This window comes from Sus scrofa, chromosome 12, assembly GCF_000003025.6.
Source record: "Sus scrofa isolate TJ Tabasco breed Duroc chromosome 12, Sscrofa11.1, whole genome shotgun sequence".
Lineage (NCBI taxonomy): Eukaryota > Metazoa > Chordata > Mammalia > Artiodactyla > Suidae > Sus > Sus scrofa.
This window is the reverse complement of record NC_010454.4, coordinates 59,728,122-59,754,849: the sequence shown is the minus strand read 5'-3', so window position 1 is coordinate 59,754,849 and position 26,728 is coordinate 59,728,122. Positions and strand designations below refer to the sequence as shown.

Genomic DNA, 26,728 nt, shown 5'->3' with positions numbered 1-26,728 from the left:
GAAAAAACACCTGACGAACCTCAACACCAGGCATGAGCCAAGCAACAACTCCCAGTAAACTACGAAGACAAAGGACCTCCATGGCTCCGATACAGGGCACTTACAAAACCCCACCGCTAACCTCACCCTTTACGGTGAAAGACTAAAGGCTTTCCCTCCAGGGTCAGGAACAAGACAACACTCTCAAGCCACCTACAGAAAAGCTTCTAGAAGCAAGAAGCAAGTAAAAAGGTCACAGAATAGGTCAATATATAAAAGTCAATCATACTTCTACATACCCACAGTGAAAAACTAGAAACAGAAGTTTTTAAAAAAATACTATTCATAATAGCTCCAAAAGCTGGGAAATGAGAAGACAGGTGAAGGACCTGCATGCTGAAAAACTACACAGTGCAGGCAAGAAAGCAGAGACACACACCCCATCTGTGGGTTTTAAGACTCGGTACAGTTAGGTGTGAATTCTCCCCAGACCGACCTATAGGCTGAATGCAGTTCCAGTAAAAATTCCAACGGGGTTTCTTGTAGACACAGATAAGATTATTCTAAAATCTATGCTGGGGAAAAAAAACTAGAATAGAAAAAACAATTCTGAAAAAGAACAAACTTGAAAGACTCATGCAATCCAGTTTTAAGAGCCACCACAAAGCTACGTCATCAGGACAGCGTGGTGCTGGTGAAGGAGCAGATGCATCATACATCACAGACGAGGACAGAGTCCAGAAAGAGACCAAGCACAAAGGCAATTCAGTGGACTAGAGCCGTCTTTAGTAATGCTGGAACGACTGGGTATCCATGTGCAAAAGGAAAAAGGAAAAAGGCAAAACTGGACCTAATCCTCAGTTCCTTACACAGTATGAATCAAAACAGATCGCACACACAAACGCAGACTATACAATCATACTACATGTACGTATGTATGTACGTATTTATTTTAGGGCTGCACCCGGGGCATATGGAGGTTCCCAGGCCAGGGGTTGAATCAGAGCAGTCGCTCTTGGCCTACACCACAGCCACATTAACGTGGGATCCAAGCCACGTCTGCAATCTACACCACAGCTCGTAACAACGTTGGCTCCTTAACCCACTGAGCGATGCCAGGGATAGAACCTGCGTCCTCACGGATACGAGTCAGATCCATTTCCGCTGAGCCACGACAGGTGCTCCCCCTGCTGCTTTTAGAAGGAAACAGGGAGGGATCTTCAAGGCCCCCGCCTGGGCAAAGAGCTCTCACGCACGACTCCAAACGCACAATCCATCAGGGGAAAAGCGGACAAACGGCACTTAATCCACAGACTCCTTTCGGTCTGGGAAAGACGGTTAAGAGAAACGACAAGTCAAGCTATAAACTAGGAGAAACCATCTGCGAGTCACAGAGCCAGTAAAGGCCTAATATCAGAACACATGAAGAACCTCAAAATACACCAACAGAACAATCCAATGAAACATGGGGGAGAGTCTGAACTGAGCACAGATACGGAGACGGGGAACACGCGCGTGAAAAACGCTGAGCGTCTCAGACACTAGGGAAAGGCCAAGTAAAACCACACATCTGTTAGAATGAGTCTTAGAAACGCAAAGAAACAAAACGCTGACCACACCAAGCGTCGGCAAGGAAAAGCAGCAACGAGAACTCTCACGTGCTGCTGGGGGAAGGCCAAGAGGCACCGCCCTCTGCGGTCAGGCTGGCGCTTTCTTCAGAACTGGGAACACGGTGAAAACATAACCCGGCAACCCACTGCCAGGTATTTGCCTGGGAGAAATAAAAACTTTCGTTCACACCAAAACCTGCACACAAGCGTTCAGAGCAAGCTTCTTCACAATCACAAGCTGGAAGGCATCTGGACGTCGACGAACGGCTTCCCTACAACGGACTGGGCTGCAGAAGACACGGCCGGCCTTCAAGGCCGCCAGGCGGCGTCTAAGAGGCCAGTCGCGAGTCCGCGCCCCCGTCGGTCACTCGCCCAGCAGGGCGGAAAGGGCCAGAGAGCGAGAGCGCCCACTGACCAGCGGCGGCGAAGAGCCGGGGCACAGGCTGACCGCAGAGGTGACAGCACCACCCTTCACCCGGAAACTAAGGAAGCCTCGGCCGAAGCCGGGGCGAGGACCGGCCAGCAGGGGAAGCCCTGGCCTCCGGCCACGCGTCACCCTAACCCCAAAGAGGAAGAGACCAGCGCCCGCATCTCAGCAGGAAGGCGCTGTCCCCTTGCCAGCCCGCAGGAAGAAGGAAACTTCCTCCGCCCAGCCAGCCAGACACAGCAGCACCCCGCCAGACACAGCAGCACCCCGCCGAGGAGAGGCCTCCCTCCTCTGGGCCCAGCTTCCTCCCACGGTCTCTGGCGGCCGCAGCCCCCAACTCCCCTGCCTCTCCGTGTGCAAAAGCAAGCTCCCTTCCTTGGATCTGCCTACGGCCCATCACAACTCACAAACTGCAACGTCTCTAGCTCTCCCCAAATGAACTTGCTTTTGCTGGTCACTGTATTATTAAATTTGACGGACGACTTACAGGAATTATGCGTGTGGTACAATTCAAGTATGTACATCACGAGTGTCACATTTACCTCTTGCACATTTTTTTTTTTTTTTTTTTTGCTTTTTGTCCTTTTAGGGCCATTTTCCGCAGCACAGGGAAGTTCCTAAGCTAGGGGTTGAATTTGAGGCCCGTCTGCAACCTACACCACAGATCATGGCAACACTGGATCCTTAACCCACTGAGTGAGGCCAGGGATTGAACACCCATCCTCATAGATACTAGTCAGGTTCGTTACCAGTGAGCCAAGACAGAACTCCCTGCGTGTAAATTTTTAAAATAAGAAGTCAAAAACCAATAGTCTTTTTTTTTTTTTTTTGGTCATTTCTTGGGCCGCTCCCACGGCATATGGACATTCCCAGGCTAGGGGTCGAATTGGAGCTGTAGCCGCCGGCCTACACCACAGCCACAGCAACGCAGGATCCGAGCCACGTCTGTGACCTACACCACAGCTCACAGCAACGCCGGATCCTTAACCCACTGAGCAGGGGCAGGGATTGAACCCGCAACCTCATGGTTCCTAGTCGGATTCGTTAACCACTGCGCCAGCCATGACGGGAACTCCCAATAGTCTTTTAATGCCGCCACTGCTACTCCTATTTTTTTTACTGAAATAAACTACCACTACAACAGGCAGTTTCCAAAAGCAATAAAGGGCATTACAATTAAAGAAACACATTTTGACCTTCCATTTCCAGAAACTGACCTTACTAGATGTGCAAAGAAACACCGCCTAATACCAGACTCCCCCAAAATGCTTTTGAAAATTATATCAGGAGTTTGTAGCAAAGTAAGGGATATAGTGAGAGGCCAAAACAAGTACCAGCAGTTCCCTCATCTGAACTCTCTGGGCCAACCACTATTTTAGAATTCGGAATTGAGGCGTCCACAGAGGTAGTGTACTGTATTTATAGACACCATCTTTATACCCCAGCAGCATGTGAAATTGCCCCATAATCAGATTCATAATTCTCCAATAAGCTCATATCCCTTTAGGTCCAAATTTTTCATTTAAAAAAATAACTTGTCAGAGTTCCCATCGTGGCTCAGTGGTTAACAAACCTGACTCGTATCCATGAGGATGCGGGTTCGATCCCTGGCCTTGCTCAGTGGGTGAAGGATCCAGCGTTGCCGGCGGCTACAGCTCCGATTAGACCCCTAGCCTGGGAACCTCCATATGCTGTGGGTGCAGCCCTAAATTAGGGCAAAAGACAAAAAAATAAATAAATAAGAAATAACTTGTGATGTTCCTTCCTGGCTCAGTGGGTGAAGGATCTAGCGTCGCCACTTCTGTGCTGCGGGTCAGATCCCTGGCCCAGGAACCTCCACATGATGCAGGTGCAGCCCAAATAACTAAACCACTTGTGAGGGTCAAGGCTGTCCGGAGTGGTGGACTACGGAGAAGGAGCTGTGGACCCGCAGGAGCTGGTACCGATCAGATGGGCGCAAGCATGCGGCAGGTGGGGAGGGAGAGAGGTGTGCACCTGAGAACACCACCGACTCCAAGAGGCCTGAAGGCTACGCTTTGAAGGGCAGTCGCCCAGCGCCCCAACAGGGTAGAAGATTAGACCAAAATCAGTGGGAAGGCCTTAAGAGTTTAGGGCCTGAAAAACCCAGGACGAAAATTTAGTTTTAAGTGGTACCAGGAGAGTAATAAAGCCATCCTGGGATACATGGTAAAAGCAAATGCAAACAGGTTCTGGACGAACCCAATTAATCAGAGTCCCCAAAGAATCACCAAAGATTAAAAATCCAAAACATACATAAATACTCACAGCCAAAACCCACTAAAATCACAGGCTACCAAGAGCGTGAATCTACAGAGACAAATAAATGCTGAATCAGATACACGAAAACCACACATACTGGGATTAAAAGACAATGAGTATCTGTTTAATAAATTTAAATAAACGATGGCCTCACAAGGGGGTGGAGGAATAAAAGAAGAAACCAAAGTGACCAGGCAAATCTGAAGGGAAAAAAAAATCCAGAAATGTAAATTCACTAAGTTTTAGATAAAAGTAACGCACTAAAAGACTGCTCCAATAGATTACAGCCATTTTAAGAGAGAATCAACACACCACAGGATAGATCTGGAGACGGCACCACCCATCCGAGAAGGCGCCCTACTATGCGTTTGCTACTACAGGATGTTCAGAAAAGCAAAGAACTACGGAGGGCGGGACACAGTCAGCGGTGGCCAGGGTACCATCGCGGGTATACAAGGTGTGCCCAGACCCGGAGAGCACACACACGAGGAGCGAACCCCGCAGCGAGCCCCGGCCTCTGGCCAGCACGGCGTGCCCGGGGAGGCTCGGCGGCTGCAGCGGTGTCCCTCCCCGGGGAGACGGGTGTCACGGTGGACACAACGCACGTCGGGAGCAAACGCTACACGGGACATCCTGGACCTTCCCCTTGGTTTCCCTAAACTGCCCCAAAAAACCGCAAAATCTCAGGAGCGAAAAACGAAAAAAGCACACAAGGAAAGACCAAAAAAAATCGCCTAGACCTTTGAGAAACAAAGACGCAAGAAGACAAGCATGGGCTGTAAGCTCTCTAATCAGATTCCTAGGAGGCAATAACTGAAAAACGGAGAGTGTGTAATTTCCAGACTAACAGAGGAGAAGAAAAAAAAGAAAGAGGTGCTGCTGTCAGGTGCCAGGGCCTGAACCCCAGCCCCCAGGCGCTGCGGAAGAGAGCAGCTCCCCTGCTTCCCGGGCCGGGGGCCACGGCTCGCCCGCCCGCTGGCGCTCACGCTCGCTCGCTCGCTCGCTCTCGCTCTCTCTCTCTCTCTCGCTCTCTCTCTCTCTCGCTCGCTCTCTCGCTCGCTCTCTCTCGGGTCAAACGGGATGGCTGCCTGCTCACAGAGGGGCTGTGACTATTCAATGACATCCACATACAGCAACCAGCACAGAACTGACGTCGCCTGCCGGCACCAGGAAAAGGACTTCATCTGCAAGGTACAGTAAAATAGCAATAAGCCAAAGACTGAGGCAAGGATGAAATCAGCCCGTTTGGACAAGGATTTGATTTCAAAATCTGCAGAAGGGAAAAAAGCAAAATGAGGTGACCCTTGTCCGTTTGCGAATTCTGCCAGCATCGTTCTTGGATGAGCCAGACACGAGAGGCAGCCCCGTGTTCCTTTTTTACACACTGATCCTAAACACTCGCCAATTTACAAGTGGCTATGGGAGACAAGACAACTATTCCAACCCCTCTAAATTCATCTCAACTTTCACTTCGTGATTAGATTTTTTTTTTTTTTTTTTTTGGGTCTTTTTGCCTTTTCTTGAGGCTGCTCCCACGGCACACGGAGGTTCCCAGGCTAGGGGTCTAAACGGAGCTGTAGCCGCCAGCCTACACCACAGCCACTGCAACACCAGATCCAAGCTGCATCTGCGACCTACACCACAGCTCAGAGCAACGCCCGATCCTTAACCCACTGAGTGAGGCCAGGGATTGAACCTGCAACCTCATGGTTCGTTAACCACTGAGCCACAGTAGGAACTCATGTAATTTGATTTTCTGAAAATAAACCAATCAACCAACCAAACAAAAACCCAACAGGATCAAGAGAGACAAAAATCACGTACTTACTTTTCATTAATTTTCCTGACACCTCCTTCAGGGGAGAAGAGGGACTATTTCTACTGGCCACGGTAAGTCTGCAGGACTCCTGGGGTTCCAGGGAAGCCCGACGCGCCCCTGTCCGGGCCGCTGCCGGGTGGAGAGCACGGGCGCCGTCACATTCCGGGGAGAGCAGCAAGTGATTCTGAGTGTTGCTAGTTCTGTCAGTCAGGTCGATTCCTTCGGACTGAGTTAGGAGCAACTGGGCGGAGCTCGGCTCCTCCAACCTCTGGTCAAGGGACTCGGTTACAGGAGCAGCCGCAGTTTCGTGCTTTTGAGTTGGAGAGACGGGTTCCGCCAACGAGCTCTGCTTCACCGTGTTCAGACTGTGGGCTCTTATTCGCGACCACGTTGTCGAGTGGAAACTTTCAGCCTCTAACCAAAACTTAACCAAATGCTCCATTCTCCGAAGTTCCATGAACTGAATGAAATACGGGAGGACGACAGCGTCGCGCAAGACTTGCTCAAGGGTCTTCGAGAGGCTGGATTTGGTCTCTTGAGCCTGGTAGTCCAGACAAGATCTGCCTAAAGGAAGCAAAAGGGTTAGCCGTTCAGTAACAGGTAACGACCACCCGAGACGTCCTTTGCCTGCCCAAAAGGCCTTTGTCACTCAATGAATTCTAGCTCTTTTCAGGACAATTCCGACCATGTACATTCTTACGGAGAAAACGTTTATGACGCTAGTCCCAAAGAAAGAAAAAAGGCCGATGAAAATACTAAACAAAATTCAACCTCATTAAAAGTCTCAGAAAAGCGAACGAATGTAAGTTTGCCTGTCGACTGAAAGCTGTCCTGCTTTTGTGTTTTAACAACGAGCACTAATAAGGGCACGGCAAAAAGACACATGGTGAGAACACAAAATGGTAAAGCCTTTCTGGGGAGCGTTCGAAGACGGCAAGGCCTGAGCCATCTGCATGATTTTCACTCCAGCAGCTCTGCTTCTAGGAACTTGTCCCGAGGAAAAACCATGGATGTGTGGACATGGCGAGAAAGACGTTGGAGTTCTCTGGTGGCATAGCAGGTGAAGGATCCAGAGTTGTCACTGCAGTGGCTCGAGTCGCTCCTGCACAGCAGCTTCCACCTGTGGCCTGGGAACTTCTATACCCCATGGCCCTTGCCTGCCCCCCACCCCCCAATATTATGAACGCTTAGCATTTTTTTTTTTTTTTTGGTCTTTTTAGGGCTGCACTCACGGCACATGGGAATTCCCAGGCTAGGCGTCAAATTAGAGCTGCAGCTGCTGGCACAATGCGGAATCGGAGCTACATCTGCGGCCTACACCACAGCCAGAGCAATGCAGGATCCGAGCTGTGTCTGTGACGTACACCACAGCTCACGGCAATGCCAGATCCTTAACCCACTGAGCAAGGCCAGGGATCGAACCCGAGTCCTCGTGGATACCAGTCAGGTTCGTTACTGCTGAGCCACAACGGGAACTCTCTCTTAGCATTGTTTATAACAAAATAAAGAGTTTGGGAGTTTCCTCATGCCCTAGTGGTTAGGACTTGGTGCTTTCACCACTGTGGCTGGGGTTCAATCCCTGGCCTGGTAATTGAGATCCCACATCAAGCTTTGGCAGGTTGGGATCAAAAAAAAAAAAAAAAAAAAAAAAAAAAAAAGTTACAAGATTTTATCTTGAAAAATAAAACCAAGCTTAATAAAACAATAAAATGTTTATATTTAGGTAAATTTAGCTTGCAATTATAACCAGAAGCTAAGTATAAGAATAATGAAAAAAGTAAAACACTTTAAACTTCCACAGCATCACACAGAGGCTCGTTTTCATAAAATAAACTGAGGGCTTCGACTTTTCAGACGGCTTTTCTTAGTCCTTCGGCGTCTCTTCGGAAGCCCCTGCTGGCTGTCTACCTGTCCGCATCTCCTTCGTGAACTCCAGGAACTCCCGGTCCCCGCACGGCTCACGCGACGCCCTTACACTTCCCTCTTAATTCTGAGGCAATGGTAGGTTCACCTGCAGTTGCAAGAGGTGACACAGGACCCGTGTCGTCTCGACAGTGTCCCACTACGGTGCCACCTTTCCGACTGCGCCTGGGTCAGACGGCCCAGCGGCCCCGGACTCGCCCGGGCCGGCCGCGTTCTCCGCAGCTGCCTCGCGTGTCGACTCGCCCACCGTCAGGATGGGACCAGCTCCCAGGCCGCCGGCCCTCTGAGGCTGAAACCTCCCCGCCCTGCACGCTCACGTACAGGTGTGCGGGGAGACCCGGCTTCCGCTTCTCGGGGGAAATGCCCAAGACCGCGGCTGCTGGGTCAGAGGTAACCGCACGTCTAGCTGCACGTGAAACTGCCCAACTGCTTCCCAGAGGGGCTGTACCCTTTCCTCCAGACACGGGAGTCATCCCGTCAACTTCACCATCTGACCTCGTGCCCAACACGAATGGGCTCTGCAGAGCCCGGAGGGCGCCCCACAGACACCGGGACACCTGGGCTCTGACGACACACGATGCCAAGCAGAGAGAGCAGCAGAGCAGCGACGAATTTTACTAGAAATCAATCCATTCGTGGATCTTTTTCAATTTATGATAAACTGACAGACAACTTTTTTAAGTGCAGAAATTTGGGCAACAAATATTCAGAAAACAAGGGTCTCCTGCATATCCTTTCCTTTATTAAGAGGAGAGGGAAGAATGATTTTAACACAAGAGACCCTACTATACACGCCCCATGTGGCCAGCTCCGTTCGCTGTAATGGCTTAGACCTTTCTCAGTGTTTTCTACAGACTTTTAAATGGCTACGCAGTATTCCAGAGTACCGGCCTATCACAGTTTGACTACTTCTTTTTTTTTTTCTTTCCTAGGGTCGCTTCCTGCGGCATATGGAGGTTCCCAGGCTAGGGGTCTAATTGGAGCTGTAGACCCCAGCCTACACCACAGCCACAGCAACGCGGGATCCGAGCCGTGTCTGTGACCTACACCACAGCTCATGGCAACACCGGATCCTTCACCCACTGAGCGAGGCCAGGGATCGAACCCGCATCCTCATAGACGCTAGTCAGGTTCCTTAACCGCTGGGCCACGACGGGAACTCCCGACTCCGTCTTTATTAGTGGATGCTCCCAGGTTGTTCCTCACGTTCTGCTGCCGTAAAGGGACAGCAGGGAACGGCCTTCTACATACCTGCACACCTGTTTTTGTGCACACACATGGGAGCATGCCTGAGGGCGAGATCTTATGTTTTATCTTTTGATAAATACTTGCAAACGGCCTTCCAAACAACTACCGATTTACGCCTCCACTAACAGGAGTGGCTACTTCCTGCATCTACACTACCATTCCAATGACCAAACTTGAAATATCTGCCAAGGTGTTGGGGGAACACGAACTCATTATTTTAATTTATTTTTTCTTGTCTTTTTAGGGCAGCAGCCAAGCACATGGAGGTTCCCAGGCTGGGGGAGAACTGGAGCTGTAGCCTCTGGCCTACACCACAGTTCATGGTGACACAAGATCCTCAACTCACTGGGCGAGGCCAGGGATTGAACCTGCGTCCTCAAGGATGCTAGTCAGACTCGCTTCTACGGAGCCAGGAGGTGAACTCCCATTATTTTAATCTGCACTTCACTGAGTATTAGTGCAGTGAGGCATCGTTTCATATATTTAGTGTGTATTTCGCCAAATGTCTTTCTTCTTCCGGAAATGGCCCACTTTTCTCTCAGGCATGCTTTTTATATGTATAGAAACACAGCATGGAACCATCCATCATACTTACAGATGTTATTTCAGTTTAAACCCTTCTTCCAAAGCCCCAGCCAATGACACGGTTTGGTATCCCCTGGCGGGCAGTCCGCACCCCGTGCTCAAATCCCTCGTCCTGCTGGAGGTTAGCAAAAACTGAGAGGCACTTACCCAGGTCCCCGAAATGAGCGGCCTCCATGTGGCTCGGCTGCTTCTTGAGCGTGGCTGTCCTGCTCCGGGAAAAGGAGTCCATGTTGGCAGAGATGGCACTGATCGCCACGGGGCTTGGTCCTGCAGCCTCCAGCAAGGCATGGTTTTTGGTGCTTTTTTGTGGGGAATGTACGGATATTGAAGCTATAAGTTTTCAAAAAATTGTTAAAAATTAAACACAATGTGATAGTCTCAACCTGTCCCTGTAAGAGGCTTTAAGTGAACTTTAAAAAGCAGATGACACACCACCTCTCTCAAGTAAGTGCGCACGCTCAACGGAAGATGCTCAGGGAAAAGGCCCGCCAAGCGAGCAGCAGACGTCCGGGCAGAAACACCCTATTGTGAAAAACTCAAAATACTGCGCCAGAGACGGAACTTAAAAAAGAGCTTTCTTTGAGAAAGTTCTCTGTGAGAACGCCGGCTGAAGACAGAAAGTGCCCAAGGCAGCAAACATTTAGAAACAGACCATTTTCAATCTTTAATCCTTGCTTGCTGAAGGAACAAAACGAAAATTGCAAAGTAAAAACTGAGGGACAAAATTAGAAAAAGTCTTCGGCGTACGTATTTTACTCTCTAATCGAGTCACAGGATTTCACCACCTAATAAAAGGTCAAGCTGCTCAAAGACAAAGTGAACGTGAACATTCACAAACTAGGGAGTTCCTGCTGTGGCTCAGCGGTTAACAAACCCGACCAGCCTCCATGAGGACACGGGTTCGCTGCCCGGCCTGGCTCAGTGGCTTAAGGACCCGGCGTTGCCATGAGCTGCGGTGTGGGCTGCGGACGAGGCATGGATCCCGTGTGGCTGTGTCTGCTGTGTGGCCGGCGGCAGCAGGTCCAATTCAAGCCCTAGCCTGGGAACCTCCATATGCTGCGGGTGCGGCCCGCAGAAGACAAAAATAATAATAACTGGTTTGGGTACAGACAATAAGCTCAAATACCAGTGAGGACGGGGCGACTCCGCGCTCTTCCTACGTAGGGTGTGGGGACGCCCCCCGCCACCCACTTCCCCAGGTCGCGGCTCCGAGTCCCTGCCTCCCTCGCCCTCCCGCGACAGGAAGGAACGCCCAGGGCTCAGACCTGGCCTCCTGCCCCTGAGCCTCCTCTGCCCAAGCGGCTCTGTCCAGGCCCCGCGCTCTCTCGAGGAAGCCCGCTCACCCTCAGGCCTTCCGTCGTCACCACAGCCACCCTCTCAAACCTCTTGTAAGGCGTGAGCTCCCCCCACCCAAATAAACTGAAGTGGGACCCCAAAACGTCTGCAAAGTAGAGAAAACTCTAGCTAAGAGAGGAATCTAAAATCTAAATAGTTACCCAGTAGACACAACGGCCCACGGGCCCTCTGGCTGCCGCCAGGGGATCGTCCGAGCGCGGCCCTGCCGCGGGCGCACCTCCGCAGGGCTGCAGGCCGGGGGGCCGCCGCCGCGCCTGGGCTCTACCTGCTTGCGACGCGCCATCCTAAGTCGTCGCCGTCTCTACCATCTCAAGACCCCTGGGTCCGGATGCAGACGCACCGCACTTTCTTCCAGACCAGTTCTCCTTCTCTACGTTGCCCATCTCTGCAAAGTCCAGAGTCACCAGAGCGCAAGCTCTTGAGCCCCTCCTTCCTCACTGCCCACCTGCCCAGACCTGCTGACTTTTCCTTCCAGAAAAAGGAAACGCCGCCCCCTTCTCGTACTACCTGCCTAGGGCAGGTCTTCCTGTATTCCTGCCAAGCACCTGCGGGGTCTGCCCTGCTCTCCTCTGACTCACCTCCCTGTTCTGGTCTTTAAGACCCTCTACACTCCGACCTCAATCTGTCGGTAAAAATTTCCCTTCACTCGTCGGCAGGCCCCTCTGCCCAATACAAACACAAAGAAATGAGCGCCTGGTTCGGGAAGCGAGGAAGAACCGACTCTTTCATTCGAATCCTTATTATTCAAACTTCATACAGACCAGGTCTCATTTCTACGATGTCTTGTCTCAACTTCAGAAACCGCTTGCTGCTCTCAACTTCCTCTGAAACCCTTGGAATCCCACAGGTAATGTAACTGACCCGACAGCTCTGAGGGCCACTCGGTCAAAACCACAGAGGGCTACGGCCCTTCACGTATTACTACGTAGCACCTGCTGCGCACGAGGCACTGTCCTGGTTTCTCCATGTACATCCGTGGGGTTTGGCATTTCATGTCTCTCTCACAGCAGCCCCGGAGGCTAGTATCCGCCTCACTTTGGAGAGGAGTACACACAGAGAAAGAAGTTAAGAACTTCCCCTAAGTCAATGAGTCGTCCCAACAGGCAGGCGCTCAACCTCGGCTTTGCCGGATCTCAGAAAACTCCCCCTTTGACTCTGGCTTAAAGCTCAGCCTCTGAATTACTGCGCAGCTGAGTGAGTGTCTCAGGAGCACCTCCCACCGGACACACAACTGAGCGGACACACAACTGGGCGCGTTCCTTCCCAGGGTGGGTCTCGCCAGTGCCAGCGGCGGGCAGCCGCAAAGCCAGGGGTCCGTCCGCCCGAATGCCCTCTCCCCGGACGTCACGCTGGATCAAGAACAAGGTTCCACGCAAGGTACCTCCCCCAGGGGTCCGTCCAGATCGCTTACTCCCATCACCAGGGACCTCCCAAGGCACCTGTGGAACCACGTGACGAACGCCCCTCCTACCGCCGCCCGCCTGTAAGGTCAGCGAGGGCAGGGTCTGGGCCCAAGCCTTTTCTGCTCACTGTTAGAGCCACAGCTTCCGCCCAGCACCCGGACAGAAAAGCTGCTCAATAAATCATCGCTGTTATCATTTTGGTTTGTTTGCTACTGTCTGGTAGCCAAGCCTGTCCGTCTAATCCGACTGCGACCTTCTGGAGCGCCTGTTTTCCTGCTATTCTAAATTAAAGCAGGGAACGGATGCTAAGCACAGATTAGGTACCATCATAAACAGAGCACAGGCATGGAATTTTTGAGCCTGGTACCGATTCAGAAGTCACTTCACTTCACCAAGGAGGCCACTCGCATGACTTGCTATGGTCAGGCCGTCAGAGGCAGAGCTCAGCAAGGGTGACCAGGTGCCTCAGACATCGAAGGCCCCTCCTCCTACACAACAGCAGCCTTCTGCTCGAGGGCCTCAGGCCTTCACCAATGCTAATCCCGTCCTGCTTCAGGAAGGCAGCATGATCCAACACAGAACCCAAGGCACTTTATCAGGACTAAGCAGGCGTTCCCATCATGGCTCGGTGGAAACAATCCGACTAGGAACCATGAGGATGCAGGTTCAATTCCTGGCCTTGCTCAGTGGGTTAAGGGTCTGGTGTTGCCGTGTGTTGTGGTGTAGGCTGCAGACTCCGCTCAGATCCCAGGTTGTTGTGGCTGTGGCACAGGTCAGCAGCTACAGCTCTGATTCAACCCCCAGCCTGGGAACCTCCATGTGCCCCAGGTGTGGCCCTAAAAATGCAAAAAAAGAAAAATTCAGAAGCAAGCAGAAAACAAGGCTGTAAGGTACCCTACCTCTTCCTAAGTACACAAATCTCTTAAGGTATAACGAGGGTCTCTCTGCAAGTCGATCATGTGAGTTAAGACTCAGTGCGAGCCACACAACACACGAACGTAACTACAGCAGAGACTGCGGTCTAAAAAAGCATGGACTCCCTATGAAGAGGGACAATACACTGATTCCACTACGGTCCTCTGCACAATTGCTAAGGCCGTTCGTCCAAAGCAATAAAGAAGTGAAAACTGAGCACCCACGCTGCAGGGTGAATCGCAGGACACCAGGCGTCAGAAGTCAGCTGTTGGTCTGCTCAAGAGAGTACTGTCTGCTTTTTGTTTTTTAAAATAAAGTCAACTAGCTGCTTTCAGGGAACAGTCAGACGTGTGACGAATGAGGAGGACAGGCTTCAGTGGAGTCAGCGGGGCAGCCAACGCGTGCTCGGTGCCGAAGAGGCACCAGCAAAGAAGGGACAGCCCTCGGTCACTGCGGAGAGAGAGGCGGACGGGGTGCCAGGCCCTCGCGGCCAAGCGCGGACTCACCTTTCCCCGACGGGACGTCCGAGGTCTTCTCCTGCTCTCTGCCTCTGGCTAGGAGAGAGGAGAGCACTGTGAGCCTCCGCAGCCCCACGCCCGCTGCGAAGGCTGTGAAGTCAGCCCCTCTCCCCACCAGCCCCGGGCCTAGTTCCACAGCAATGGACCAACTGCCCTGGGTGTGGGGGGTGGGAGGGGTGCAGGGCAGCCGTCGGGGAAGTGACCCTTGAACGGCAGTGGTCAAGAGCTTAGGGAGAGGCGCTGTCGGAAGATGTTCAGACTCTGGCCCTGCCATTCAGTAGCCGTGTGATCCTGGACATGCTACTTGAACTCCCGGGGTCCCTGCTAAGAGCTCGGAGAGTCATTCCACCAGGCAGGACCCCAACCTTGGTCGGCCAAGCCCTAGAAAATCCCTCTTTTACCCCTGGCGCAAAGCTCGGCGTCCAGGATTGCGGTGGGGTGAGTAAAGGAAGGCCCCAGAGCACCCCGAGCCCAGTGGCCACGGGGCCCCTGACATCTCCAGGCGAGGCTCTCCACCAGCCCCGGCCCCGCCTGAGAGGCCTGCAGACCGAGACACACACGTGAAAAGCGCTTAGAAGAGCGACTAGGATGGTAAATAGCGTCCCGCAGGTGCCCCTCACTCAAGGTGCATCAGGAAGGAGGCCAGTTCTTCAGCCGCGTGACACCGCTGACGTCCTGTGTCCCACCCCAGCGCCAGACACACTCGACCAACACCCCAACTCCTAGTGCTCTCGCTTTAACGACCACTGCCACGCCAACCACACAACCTTCCCCCTGCTACGCAGAACACCGGCCTCCTGGTGCACACACGCTAACAACACAGCAGCCGGGAGGGAGGCGCGGGGCGGCTTCAGCCAAATGAGAGCCTCACACATCTGACTCCGGACTACGGCTCACCCACTTTACCTGTTTGTTTTAACCTCACTATGAAAAGGTTATCAAGGAGTTCCCACTGTGGCTTAGAAGTGAGGAACCCAACCAGTATCCATGAGGATGCAGGTTCGATCCCTGGCCTCGCTCAGTGACTTAAGGATCCAGCGTTGTCGTGAGCTGTGGTGTAGGTCGCAGACATGGCTTGGATCTGGTGTGGCTGTGGCTGTGGTGTGGGCCGGCAGCTGCAGCTCTGATTTGACCCCTAGCCTGGGAACTTCCATATGTCACATGTGCGGCCCTTAAAAAAGGCCAAGAAATAAAGAAAAAAAAGGCTATCAAAATAAGAAATTCCAGAATGTGACTTTCTCTCTATTCGTGCTCTTAAATGTTAGGTGTTTACAGGCTGGCCCAGGAAATAACTAGTTCTGAGTATCTGCTAAGTCCATCCATCGACAAATGCCTGGGTGTCATGCGTGTCCAGCACTTTCGTGGCTCAGACAAGAAGTCAACGTGCGAGGATGTGGATTCAAACATGGACGAGGAGTTCCCGTCGTGGCGCAGTGGTTAACGAATCCGACTAGGAACCATAAGGTTGCGGGTTCGATCCCTGGCCTTGCTCAGTCGGTTAACGATCCGGCATTGCAGTGAGCTGTGGTGTAGGTCGCAGACGCGGCTCGGATCCAGCATTGCTGTGGCTCTGGCGTAGGCTGGTGGCTCCAGCTCCGATTCGACCCCTAGCCTGGGAACCTCCATATGCCGCGGGAGCGGCCCAAGAAATAGCAAAAAGACAAAAAAAACCAACCAACCAAACAAACAAAAAAAAACATGGACGAGAACAAGTCAGACTGTTTCAGGCACTGGTCCCTGCTGCCAGGCAGACAGAACAAGACAAGGTGGTGGTGGGCTGGCAGGTTTGGGCACAGCCTCAGCACCACCTGCCAGCCGGCGACATCCCGCTCCTGAAACACCAACTGTGCGTGGCCTCCTGGTTTTCCAGCTGCTTCTTCTCAGTTCACCCCCCTTGCCAACCTGGAGTTTCTCAGGGACAAGTCTGGTGCCCTCTCTTTCCGCTACATACGCACACGTTACCTCCTGGCTGATCTCAGCTATTCCTAAGGCTTTCGCTACTCCAGATTCGCCGTGACTCCTGGTTTCCTCTCTCTAGTCTCAATCCTTGTTTTGGTCTTCTTTTTGTGGCATGTGGAAGTTCCCATGCTAGGGGCTCAACTGGAGCTGCAGCTGCTGGCCTGTGCCACACCGGGTCCCAGAGACACCTGCAACAGTTTCCTTAACCCACTGAGCGCAGCCGAGGCCAGGGATGGAACCCGCATCCCCACTGAACCTGCGTCAGGTTCTTAAGCTGCGCAGCCACAACAGGACCTCCTAAATCCCTTCTGATCCAAATTCATAGTTACCTGCCTTTCTGCCATTCCCCACAACTCCACTGTCCAAAACGGAATGTACCACTTTTCCCAAACCTGTTCCTACAGCACTCCCTGTCTCCTCCCACGAGGGACGCCATCACCCACCAGTCCTCAGGCCAGACATCTGGGGGGGACCCTTAGTGGGGTCTCTCCCTCATCTCCAACACCCAGACCACTCCCAGCACCAACTGATCCTGCCACCCAAAGACACCTCCACGGTGCCTTCGGCCACCCCCATGCACCCTTAGGCTACCAATCAGATCCACTCCGTGTTTCAAACATCAAAGCCCTCACACTGCCTGACTCTACCAAACAACAGCATTTTGCCTTTTCTTCTCTCCCTAAATTTATAGTTACATGCAAAACTATAATTAATTTACAATTAATAATGTGAATAAACATTACATGCATATTTCATACATAGATTCCTATGAATTACTACATTCTCCTTTCCCAGTGATAAACACTATTCTAAATTAGATGTATTTATTGCCACACGTTTTTAGACTATTACCACACATGAATGTATAAAAAAATAAAACATGGTATCATTCTGCACATCTTTAAAAATTGCAGGGATAGTATTCGACAGTATCCGACACTTGCACTGATTTAATAACCTGACGTTTAAGGAGTTCCTGTCGTGGCGCAGTGGTTAACGAATCCGACTAGGAACCATGAGGTTGTGGGTTCGATCCCTGGCCTTGCTCAGTGGGTTGACGATCCAGTGTTGCCGTGAGCTGTGGTGTAGGTTGCAGATGAGGCTCGGATCCCGCGTTGCTGTGGCTGTGGTGTTGGCTGGCAGCTACAGCTCCAATTCGACCCCTAGCCTGGGAACCTCCATGTGCTGCGGGAGCAGCCCTAGAAAAGGCAAAAAGACCAAAAAAAAATAAATAACCTGATGTTTGTCTATACTGATACAGTTCTGGTTCACTCATATAATTCTAGCTTATTATTGTAGCTGTTTAATTTCTGTAAATAAACGTACCTTTATCCATTTTCCTCGTCATGAATGTTTAGGTTTTACTTCCTGCTTTTTACCGTCACAAACGCCGACGTGATACACACTCCAGCCCACGTCTACGTCTATATGCAAGAGTTCTTCTAGAATAAATCCCTGGACGTGACACCACCAGGTAATAAACTCGACGCGCTTTTAGTGAAAGCGGCTCTACAAGTCTACACTCCCCATCCCCATGCCTCCTACTCTCATCCTTGGTTTTGGGGGGGTTTTGGGCTGTTGCCGTTTTTTTTGCTGCACCCGTGGCATACGGACGTTCTCAGGCCTGGGATGGAATCTGAGCCTACACCACAGCTTCGGCAATGCCGGATCTTAACCCCCCGTGTCACAGCGGGAACTCCTCCTCCTCGGTATTTCTAATTTCTGCCAACTACACAGTTCTCCAGTGGCTACTGACCTATTTTTGGTTGCGTCTTCAGCATGCGGAAGTTCCCACGCGGGGGATTGCGCCACAGCAGCAACCCAAGCTACAACAATGACAGTGCTGGGTCCCTAACCCACTAGGCTGCTGGGGAACGTCCCAAACCTTCTTGAAAGGTGTTTCAGTTATTCTACCTTCCTCACCCCATTCCATTGACACCACTCCTGTCAAAGTCATCACTTCCGTGTTACCAAAGTGGGTAGCTACTTCTACTCGCCTTGACCTCGCAAGTGACATGCATAGAATAACCCCTCCTTTCTGAAACAGGATGTTCTCCTGGCTTCTATGACACAGTAGTTGTTTTTTTTTTTTTTTTTTTTTTTTTTTTTGGTCTTTTTAGGGCCACACCTGCAGCATATGGAGGTTCCCAGGCTAGGGGTCTAATCAGAGCTACAGCTGCCAGTCTACACCACAGCTCACAGCAATGCCGGATCCTTAATCCACTGAGCGAGGCCAGGGATCGAACCTGCAACCTCATGGTTCCTCATTGGATTCGTTTCTGCTGCGCCACCATGGGAATTCCGACACTGCAGTCTTCTATCACCGGCATTTTCTTTTCAATTCTCCTTTATCAGTGGCTCACATTCCCCAACTTAACTTCTAAAAGCTGGATCAGCCCCAGAGTTCTCTCCTTGTCTACAGGCTGGCAGGAGATGCTACACGCCACTGAACGCATCCTCCCCTGCCCAGCAAGAGGGCTGTCGTCTGGCACCCAACGGCTAGCCTCTCTACACTTCCCAGAAGGCCCTGAGTCAGCTATGACCGTATGGACAGGTCCTCACCTCACCAACAGGCTGTGAACAGAAGCGGGATGTGCCATTTCTGGCCAAAGCGGCTGTGACCTGGCTTTGATAAAACAGACAATACTCGGGAGTTCCCTTGTGGCTCAGGGGGTTAAGGATCTGGTATTGTCCCTGCAGCTCTGGGTCCTGGTGTGGCACAGGTTCAATCCCCAGCCCGGGAACTTTCACATGTCACAGTTTCGGCCAAAAAACAAACAAACAAAAAAGCATAGCCTGAGAGAAAGCAACACGATAGGAGGGAAATGATCCCTGAGTGGTCATGAAGCGAAGCCACCAGATGACCGGGAAATGGACGGCTGAACAAGGGAAAAAGAGAGGCCGCTCCTGTCTGAGCCGTTACGCCTTCCTTGCGTCTGTTACAGCAGCGCAGCCTTCACACCTGACTAACTCAAGCATCATACGTGCTCCCTAGACGATCTCAGTCCTGTGTCTTCACCATTTACCCAGACTACTTTTAAACCTTGACCCAGAATGCAAGTGCTGACCTCCTTCCGCAACTGCAGACGTGCACCCAGCTGCCTCCTGGACACACCCGCAAACCCCCAACTGCCCGGAGGGCTCTCGGCTCTTCCGGCCCCCGGCTCGGCTTTCCTGAGTTCCCGGGTTTTCTCCACTCCAGTCACGGCTGGTACCTCTGACTCCATGTCCTGCTCTCCCAGGCAATTTCAGCCTTCTTCGTCCTTCCACAAGCCCAGCTGGTTCCCGCCTCAGGGCATCTGCACCACCAGTTCTCTCCAGCTGGACCGCCTTTCCTTCTACCTTTGCGAGGCCGGCTCTCCTTCCTCCCGGGAGACCTCGGTTTAAACAGCACCTTCTCAGACGGGGCTTCCTTACAATCCAAACGCGAACCCTCCTCTGGCGATCGGCTCCCACATCACTGTTTCAATTCCCTGCACAGCACTTACTAGTTGCTGGTATTTTCCTTACGTTTACTTACTTATCCAACAAATACTTAGAAAGTCCTAACTATGTCCCAGGCACTGATCTAGATGGGGATACAGCCATGAACAAAAACCAGCTCCCCTCCTGAGAAAACACCGAGTACAGCAGATGGTAATAAATGATACAGAAAAAAAAAAATAAAGCAGGGTCATTGCATGGAAGTGCACACGCCAGGGACAGCAATAATTTTTTTTTCTTTTTAAGGCCACACCTGCACCATATGGAAATTCCCGGGCTAGGGGACAAATAAGAGCTGCAGCTGCCGGTCAACGCCACAGCCACAGCAACACAGGATCCGAGCTGCATCTGCAACCTATGTGGCAGCTCACAGCAACGCCAGATACTTGACCCACTGACCAAGACCAGGTATTGAACCCAAGTCCTCACGGATCCTAGCTGGGTTCTTAACCCACTGAGCCACAACAGGAACTCCAGGGACTGCAATCTTGAGCAGGCTGGTCAGAGAAAGCTTCACAAAGATGTCAAATAATCAAAAACCTGAAGGAGATGGGAGAATAAAGCAGGTGTGCATCTGGGGGAAGAGGTTTCCAGGCAGAGAACAAGTGCAAAGGCCCTGAGGTGAGAATGACTTGACAACAAGGTCAGTAAAAATGCAAGCGTGGCGGAGAAAGAGAGCAGGAGATGAACACGGGGCCGAGCTGACTGAGGCCACGGACAGGAAGCCCAGGAGGAATCTGCCAGAGGTGCGGCAAAATACACCCGAGGGGTCAAGAATGGAAGAGGGGAAACCAAACTGAAGCCTATGGCAAAATACTGCTTCCTCCATCTTCAGAAATCTGGCTTCCTCTTCCCATTCAGGCTGAGATATGAATGCCACCCCCTCAGAGGGTACCCTTCACCACCCAACCTAAACAGGGACGACCGCCAAGACCAGGACCTCAGCGTCGGGGATGGTGAGAAGTGGCTGGACCTAGATATGTTCTGGGGTAGACCTAACAGGTGTGCTGACGGATCAGATGTAGAAGCGAAAAACAGGGCTCAAGAAGGCACTGGAGTTTTGGCCTGAGCAATTAAAAGGCCAGGAATACAATTGACTGAGATGAGAAAAACTGAGGAACAGGCTTAGGAGGACTAAAATTAAATGTCAGATGCAGTAAGCTAAAGACTTATCTCTTAGTCTACCTATTAGACATCTGTTAGACACAGGTCAAAAGTGGACCCAACGCTGGGTAGAGTCTGGATTCAGGGAAGAGCAGCCAAGCTGGAGATGTAAGCCTGGGAGTCATCAGCAGACAGGTGGTATTTCAAGACGGTATTTAGAGACTGGAGGGGAGCCCTAAATAGGACCATCTCCAGTTTCTATTCCTGCCACATCTAGTCTCCAAAAAGCATCCAGAAGCATCTTTTTAAAACATAAAATCATTCCTTTTCAAAATTTTAAAAGCAATATTGCCTCTGCCCTTGAAATAAAACCGAACTATGACCTACAAAGCTCTGAAGCACCTGATCCTTGTCTACCTCCCTAAGCCCGAGTCACTGGGGCTGCTTTTCTTTCTTGAAGGGCACCAAACTCTTGCCGCCCCACCTTTGCACGTGCCATTCTCTGCACCTGGAGTCACTCCTGCCGTTCCCTCAGCTCTAAGTGTCAAGGTCGCCTGCTGAGGCCTTTGACTAATAATATCAAAGGGAAATACGTCTCTTCTCAAATTCTCTTTTTCATAACACTTTACTCCATTTGTAAATGGGGGCGGGAGGGGGGATTTATTGTCGTCTAAACCTTCAGAGAGCGAGCTCCATGGATACAGGGACTTGGTCTCGTTCAGGGCCCAACACTGAGGGCCCAGCACAGTGCCTGGCAAACAGGAGACATTCCAAAGTATTTACTGAATAAAGAGAGACAAGAGTCTATTGTACAACATACAATTTGCCTCATTATACACAGAACGCCTTCCTTTCCCATTTAAAAAATAACCCCCCACGAACCATCTTCACACTGTCAAACAAACCAGAGAGCTAAGTACACCAAGATACCTCACCAATAAAGCTCCCTTGTACCATTTTGCTGGTTTCATTCATTCACATCTGTTTTCATTCACTCATCACATGGCATCAGTTACTAAAAGTGTGTGTGCTTAAAAAGGAATTCTTTAATTTATAGAGTTGAACGGGGCCTTTGGGAATCGCCTAATGCTCAGCTGAGAGAGGAAAGTGGGTTGACATTTTTCTGTCCCAGGTGACAGAGTTAGGAGCAGAGCTGTCATCTGACTTGGTACTTTCCCCCAAACCCATTTTCCTCTGGCAAATTTTCTCTGAAGAAAGAGGAATCCATGCAGGAACCACTATGGTCCCCAAAGACCCACACCTGTTCCCTCTGGATACGAATCCTTAACGAAAGGCCAACAACCCTGCGCAGGCTCAAAACCAAGCGGCCTCTACTTTAACACTGGGCAGAAAATCAGAAACGTAAGTAATCTGTGTGTAAAGTCAGGGTTCCAGTAAACTTCGTAAACTTGCTAAGTCATCAAAAGAAGGAGCCTTCATTAGGGAAGTTTCAGGTGTAAGCAACGCCGTTCTGGGAACAGCAGACTCCCCTCCCCCGCAAAGGAGAAACTGGAAAAGAGCACTAGTTGCAGCAGGCAGTTTTTTCACGTGTTGCTTTGAGACGTAAGCCCCTCCGAGGTCCGAAAAGTCTGAGACTTCCGCAACCCGGGGCTGAAGGAATTTCCTTCTCCTCGCGCACGGACGCGCGCGCACGACCCGAAACGCTCTCGGTCCGCACGAGGCAGCGCGGCGCGCGGGGCCGGGCAGCGCTCGGGGGCCGGGGAGGCGACGGCCGTCCGGCCGCCCGCACGGAGGCCCGCTCCGGCCGCGCCGCCCGCAGCGCCCGGCCTCGCCGCCGCCCGAGGACCCGGCGCCGCCGCCCGCCGCCCGCCGCCCTAGGCCCGGCCCCCGCCGCCCGCGCCCCTCGCTACCTTTCCGCCGGAAGAAGGACATGGCGGGGCCCGGGTCGGGGCGGAGGGCGCGGGGGGACTGGCGCGGGGAGGGCCCGGCTCCCCTCATTCAGCAACCGGCCCGGACTTCCGGGTGCGCAGCGGCTGCCGCACTAGCCCGACAGGAGCCGCTTCTTCCGGGTGTGGGCCCCGCCGCCTCCTCCAGACGCCCGGGCAGCTCCCGCCGCCATATTATCAACAAGCCGCCCGCCCCGAGTTCCGGTCCTTCCCCGCGCGGGGCTTCACGGGAGGCCGCGCGCTGGCCCCGCCCCCGCCCGCGGTGGGGCGCGCGCCCGCGCCGCCCACGTGACGCGCGCGCGCGCCCTGCGCCCGGCGCGGGCCCCGCGGCCCCAGCCCAGCCAGAGGCGCCCAGGCGGTGCCCCTGCCCCGGCCAAGAGTGGCCCGGGCACCCACGGCCACGGCGATCGCACGCCGTGCCCCCAGCAGGGGGGGGGGGTGACTCGGCAAGCGGACTCGGTGGCACCCACCTCCTTGCTTTCCCGCCACCTCGGCCTTGGAAGGGAGAGTGGGCTTATTTCAGGACACGAGCCCTGAGAACGCTCAGCGGCATGAAAGCCTCGCCAGTAGTTATCAGGGGGACTCCGGCGGGTCATCCTGCGAGCCTTGTTCAAATGCCATTTTCCTCTGAACCTTCTGACCTCCCTCTACCCCAAAGCAGAGTGGCGGACCCTTCACCCCAGGGCTGGGCAATCCCTGCAGCCGGGTGCTCCAGCGGAGGAAGAGCCTGGAGGTCGTAGCAAATCGATACATGGGTCCTTCACATCAATGAAGCAGGCCAGGTGAGGTCCGGAGAGAAGAGGCACCTGGGCCAAAATTATTCAGCGTGTCGGTGTTGAGTCTGCAGTCGAGACTATAACCAGCACGCAGGGTCTTCTCACCCATGCAATCATAGCAGGTTAATAGCTGTGTCTGGGTTCGGGGCATGTAAGGTAGTCACAGCTGATACGTGTTGAAAGTACTACACGCAGGTACTGCGCCGGCCCCTGCAGGTTGATGGTGGTCCTTGGAGTTACCTTAGTGTAGGAGGAGCCAGGCACGGTAAAATAACCTCCCCAAGCTCACAGCCTAACTGGGGGTGAGGGCTAGGTCTCAGAGCTGGGGAGCTGTCTCCAGAGCCAAGGGCATGCCTCTTGGGGAGAGTGTCCGGGCGGGAGCAAGAGACTGGCCGTGCCTCTGGACGCCCGAGGCTGTCCTCGACCTGAGCAGGTTCTGAGAGTGGATGTCTGTCCGACCGTGTCCTCCCGCCGCAGCCGAGGCTGCAGAGGGTGGGAGCGGCGCCCCTGTGTGAGAAGTTCGTCCACACCAGCCTGGCTCAGGGGGACCCCTCTGCGGCCCGGCGGGTAAAACCCTGGATCCTGTCCCCTCTCCCCGGAAAGGGAGACTGGATGACGTCAAGGACGAGCGGGGCTGGGATGGGCCTCGGTAGGCTCCCCGCTGGATCGGTGTAAGGGGTCCGAGGCATCCAGCCGGGAGCCTGAGCACAGGGCGGCTGCACCCCAAGCAAAAACGTGTGCCGCCCCCTCTCCTCCCCTTGAGGAGTCCAAAACCCCTTGGCGGGGGGGTGTTTCGTATTTGTTGACTGGTTCGTTGGTTGGGATGGATGGAACAGAGGAGCAAGAAATGCCCCGAATATCTCCGGGACAGAAGCAGCGCCCAGGGGTGTGCGGGGAGCGCTGCGGCCTCTCGGAATCTCCTTCCTCTTTCTAACTCCGCGGAGAAGCGACGGAAAAGGGTCCTGCGGGGTCTTCCAGGGTGACCTCTCCCCGCCGCGCAGAAATTCTGCAGGTGCCTGTATTCCTGAGACAGCGGAATGCGTCCCAGTCAGCTAATAATAGCTGTCATCATTTAGTAAGCCCTTCTCACCTGCTCTCAAGGACTGAGTGATTTATAATCATAACCTCTCACAATCTTTTGCTTCCCCCGCACAGAAGCCCCTGTGAGGTGGCTGCCCTCATTATTCCCATTCACATGGGATGACCCGGAGGCTCAGGGCAATGTAGTCGGGATCGCAAGGCTAGAAGCGGGTAGAGACAGGATTCCAGGCAGGGTGAGTCTGACTCTGAAGCCATTTGCTTATACCACTTCCTCCACCTGCTGCAAATACCCTTTTATCCCACGTTCCCGCTTGGGGCGTCTATTGGGCCAGCAGAAGGGGATGAGGGACCTGTAGCAAGGCAGATGCCGCCTGAATCATCACCCATTAAAGTGTTAATAAGCTTAGGGACGCTCTAAGAGTATTATCACTTAATCTTTTGGAATGCAGTGATCCCCCTGTGAATAGAGTTAAACCCAGAATATCCAAATAAACAAGACTATTCCATTAGCCTGAATACCCAGTTGTGACAAATTGATACTTTGCATTACATTTCTCAGTTAATTTATTAGAGCCGCTTTAATTTCCATGCAAAACAAATTTAATTTTTGGAAAATCAGATACATTTTTACCAGAAGGAATTGCTTTCATTATGTTCCTAATTTTAAGAGACTCCTCACAGTCGTTTTATCCAAGTCGTGTTAATTACAGCCAATCAGTGAGGTAAAATCAGCAACTTAATTTTCGCAAGGCTGGTGAGTAAAATTAATCTCCTGTGACAAGGACTGTTTACAAATCAAACGAACAAGTGTTCGACCACATTTGAACTCATGTAGTTTTTCTCTATCAAACATTTATAAGTCATGGAAACTATTCAAACAAATCAGTTGATATTATAGGAAAAGAAAGCTCCCGGTACCTTTTTAATAAGCAGATAAAAACTCAGATTTATAACAAAATTCAGAATATATGTTGATATAACTTAAAGTTCTCCTCAGCTGTCTAAACAAAGAGTAATTTGCAAGCCAGTGTTTTACTCTGAAAAGCATTTGCATCTATAGCTTTGTGATATTTATCTCCCCAAAAAATTGTGGCCTCTGGTTTTCGTTTTAACCAAACCTGAGTCAAAGCAATTTGGGCTTAACATAATTTATTTCTTTTGTAATTTCTATAGAATGCCAGGGAAATTGGAATTTAAGCGTTCATTTTTCCCATCAAAGGAAACTCTCTTCCCCCCCCAAAAAAGTAGTCAGGAAGTTACAACAATAATGGTCTCTTATAGGAGTTCCCTGGCAGCTCAGCAGGTTAAGGATCCAGCATTGCCACTGCTATGGCTCAGGTCACTGCTGTGGCACAGGTTTGATCCCTGGCCTGGGAAGTTTCACATGCCAGGTGTGGCCAAAGGAGAAAGACTCTTATATTGCATAACAAAACTTCCACTTCTAATAACACTGGAGCAGGTAATATGGACCAGCCAGTCAGCTGCTGAAGAAAGCTGAAAAGGTTGAATAAAATATTACAAAACATTAAGGCTGGAATTCCTTCCATGGTACAGGGGATTAAGAATCCAACTGCAGGGAGTTCCTGTCGTGGCTCAGAGGTTGGCGAACCTGACTAGCATCCATGAGGAAGCAGGTTCAATCCCTGGCCTCGTTCAGTGGGTTAAGGATCTGGCATTTCCGTGAGCTGTGGTGTAGGTTGCAGACACGGCTCGGATCTCGCGTTGCTGTGGCTCTGGCGTAGGCCCATGGCTACAGTTCCGCTTGGAGCCCTAGCCTGGGAACCTCCATATGCCTCAGGTGTGGCCCTAAAAGAGGAAAAAAAAAAAAAAAATCCAACTGCAGGGGCTGGGGTCACTGCAGAAGTGTGGGTTGGTTCCCTGGCCCTGTGCAGTGGATTAAAGGATCCTGCACTGCCTCAGCTGTGACTCATATTTAATCCCTGGCCTGGGAACTTCCATATGCTGTGGATGTGGCCATAAAATAAATAATAAAAAAAAAGACGCTGAGGCAATAAGAAAGTAATGAAGAATTATCAGGCGAGGGAGTTCCCTGGTGGCTTAGTAGTTAGGATTCAGCGATTTCACTGCTGTGGCCCAGGTTCAATCCCTGGTCTGGGAACTGAGATCCCACATCAAGCCACTGCAGGTGGGGGAAAAAATATTACCAGGTAAAGACAGAGAAGAAAAACAAAATCTAGTGGATTCGTTCTTGCGTTTGAGGCCCCTCCCCACCCCACCCCCGCTCAGGGAGTATCCACTGTTCACAGAAAAGAGACTGAGAATATAAGTGATGCTTTTGATAGAGACACAGACTAAAGGACAAAAGTTGGAGCCCAGGACCTGCTTTGGATTGGGACGGTGCAAAAGCTACACCAGCCCTTGCAGGGATCACAAC

General features: G+C 51.9%; 1 protein-coding gene across 1 annotated transcript in view; it reads right to left on the bottom strand.

The window, feature by feature from the left end:
* AKAP10 (A-kinase anchoring protein 10) overlaps positions 1-22,533 on the bottom strand; it is a gene marked incomplete at its 3' end in the record, with an annotated part of 50,106 nt that extends 27,573 nt beyond the window's left edge. Inside the window, 4 exon segments of the mRNA NM_214138.1 lie at positions 6,125-6,679; positions 10,019-10,201; positions 14,052-14,099; positions 22,481-22,533. Of these exon segments, the coding sequence (NP_999303.1) occupies positions 6,125-6,679; positions 10,019-10,201; positions 14,052-14,099; positions 22,481-22,502 (808 nt within the window).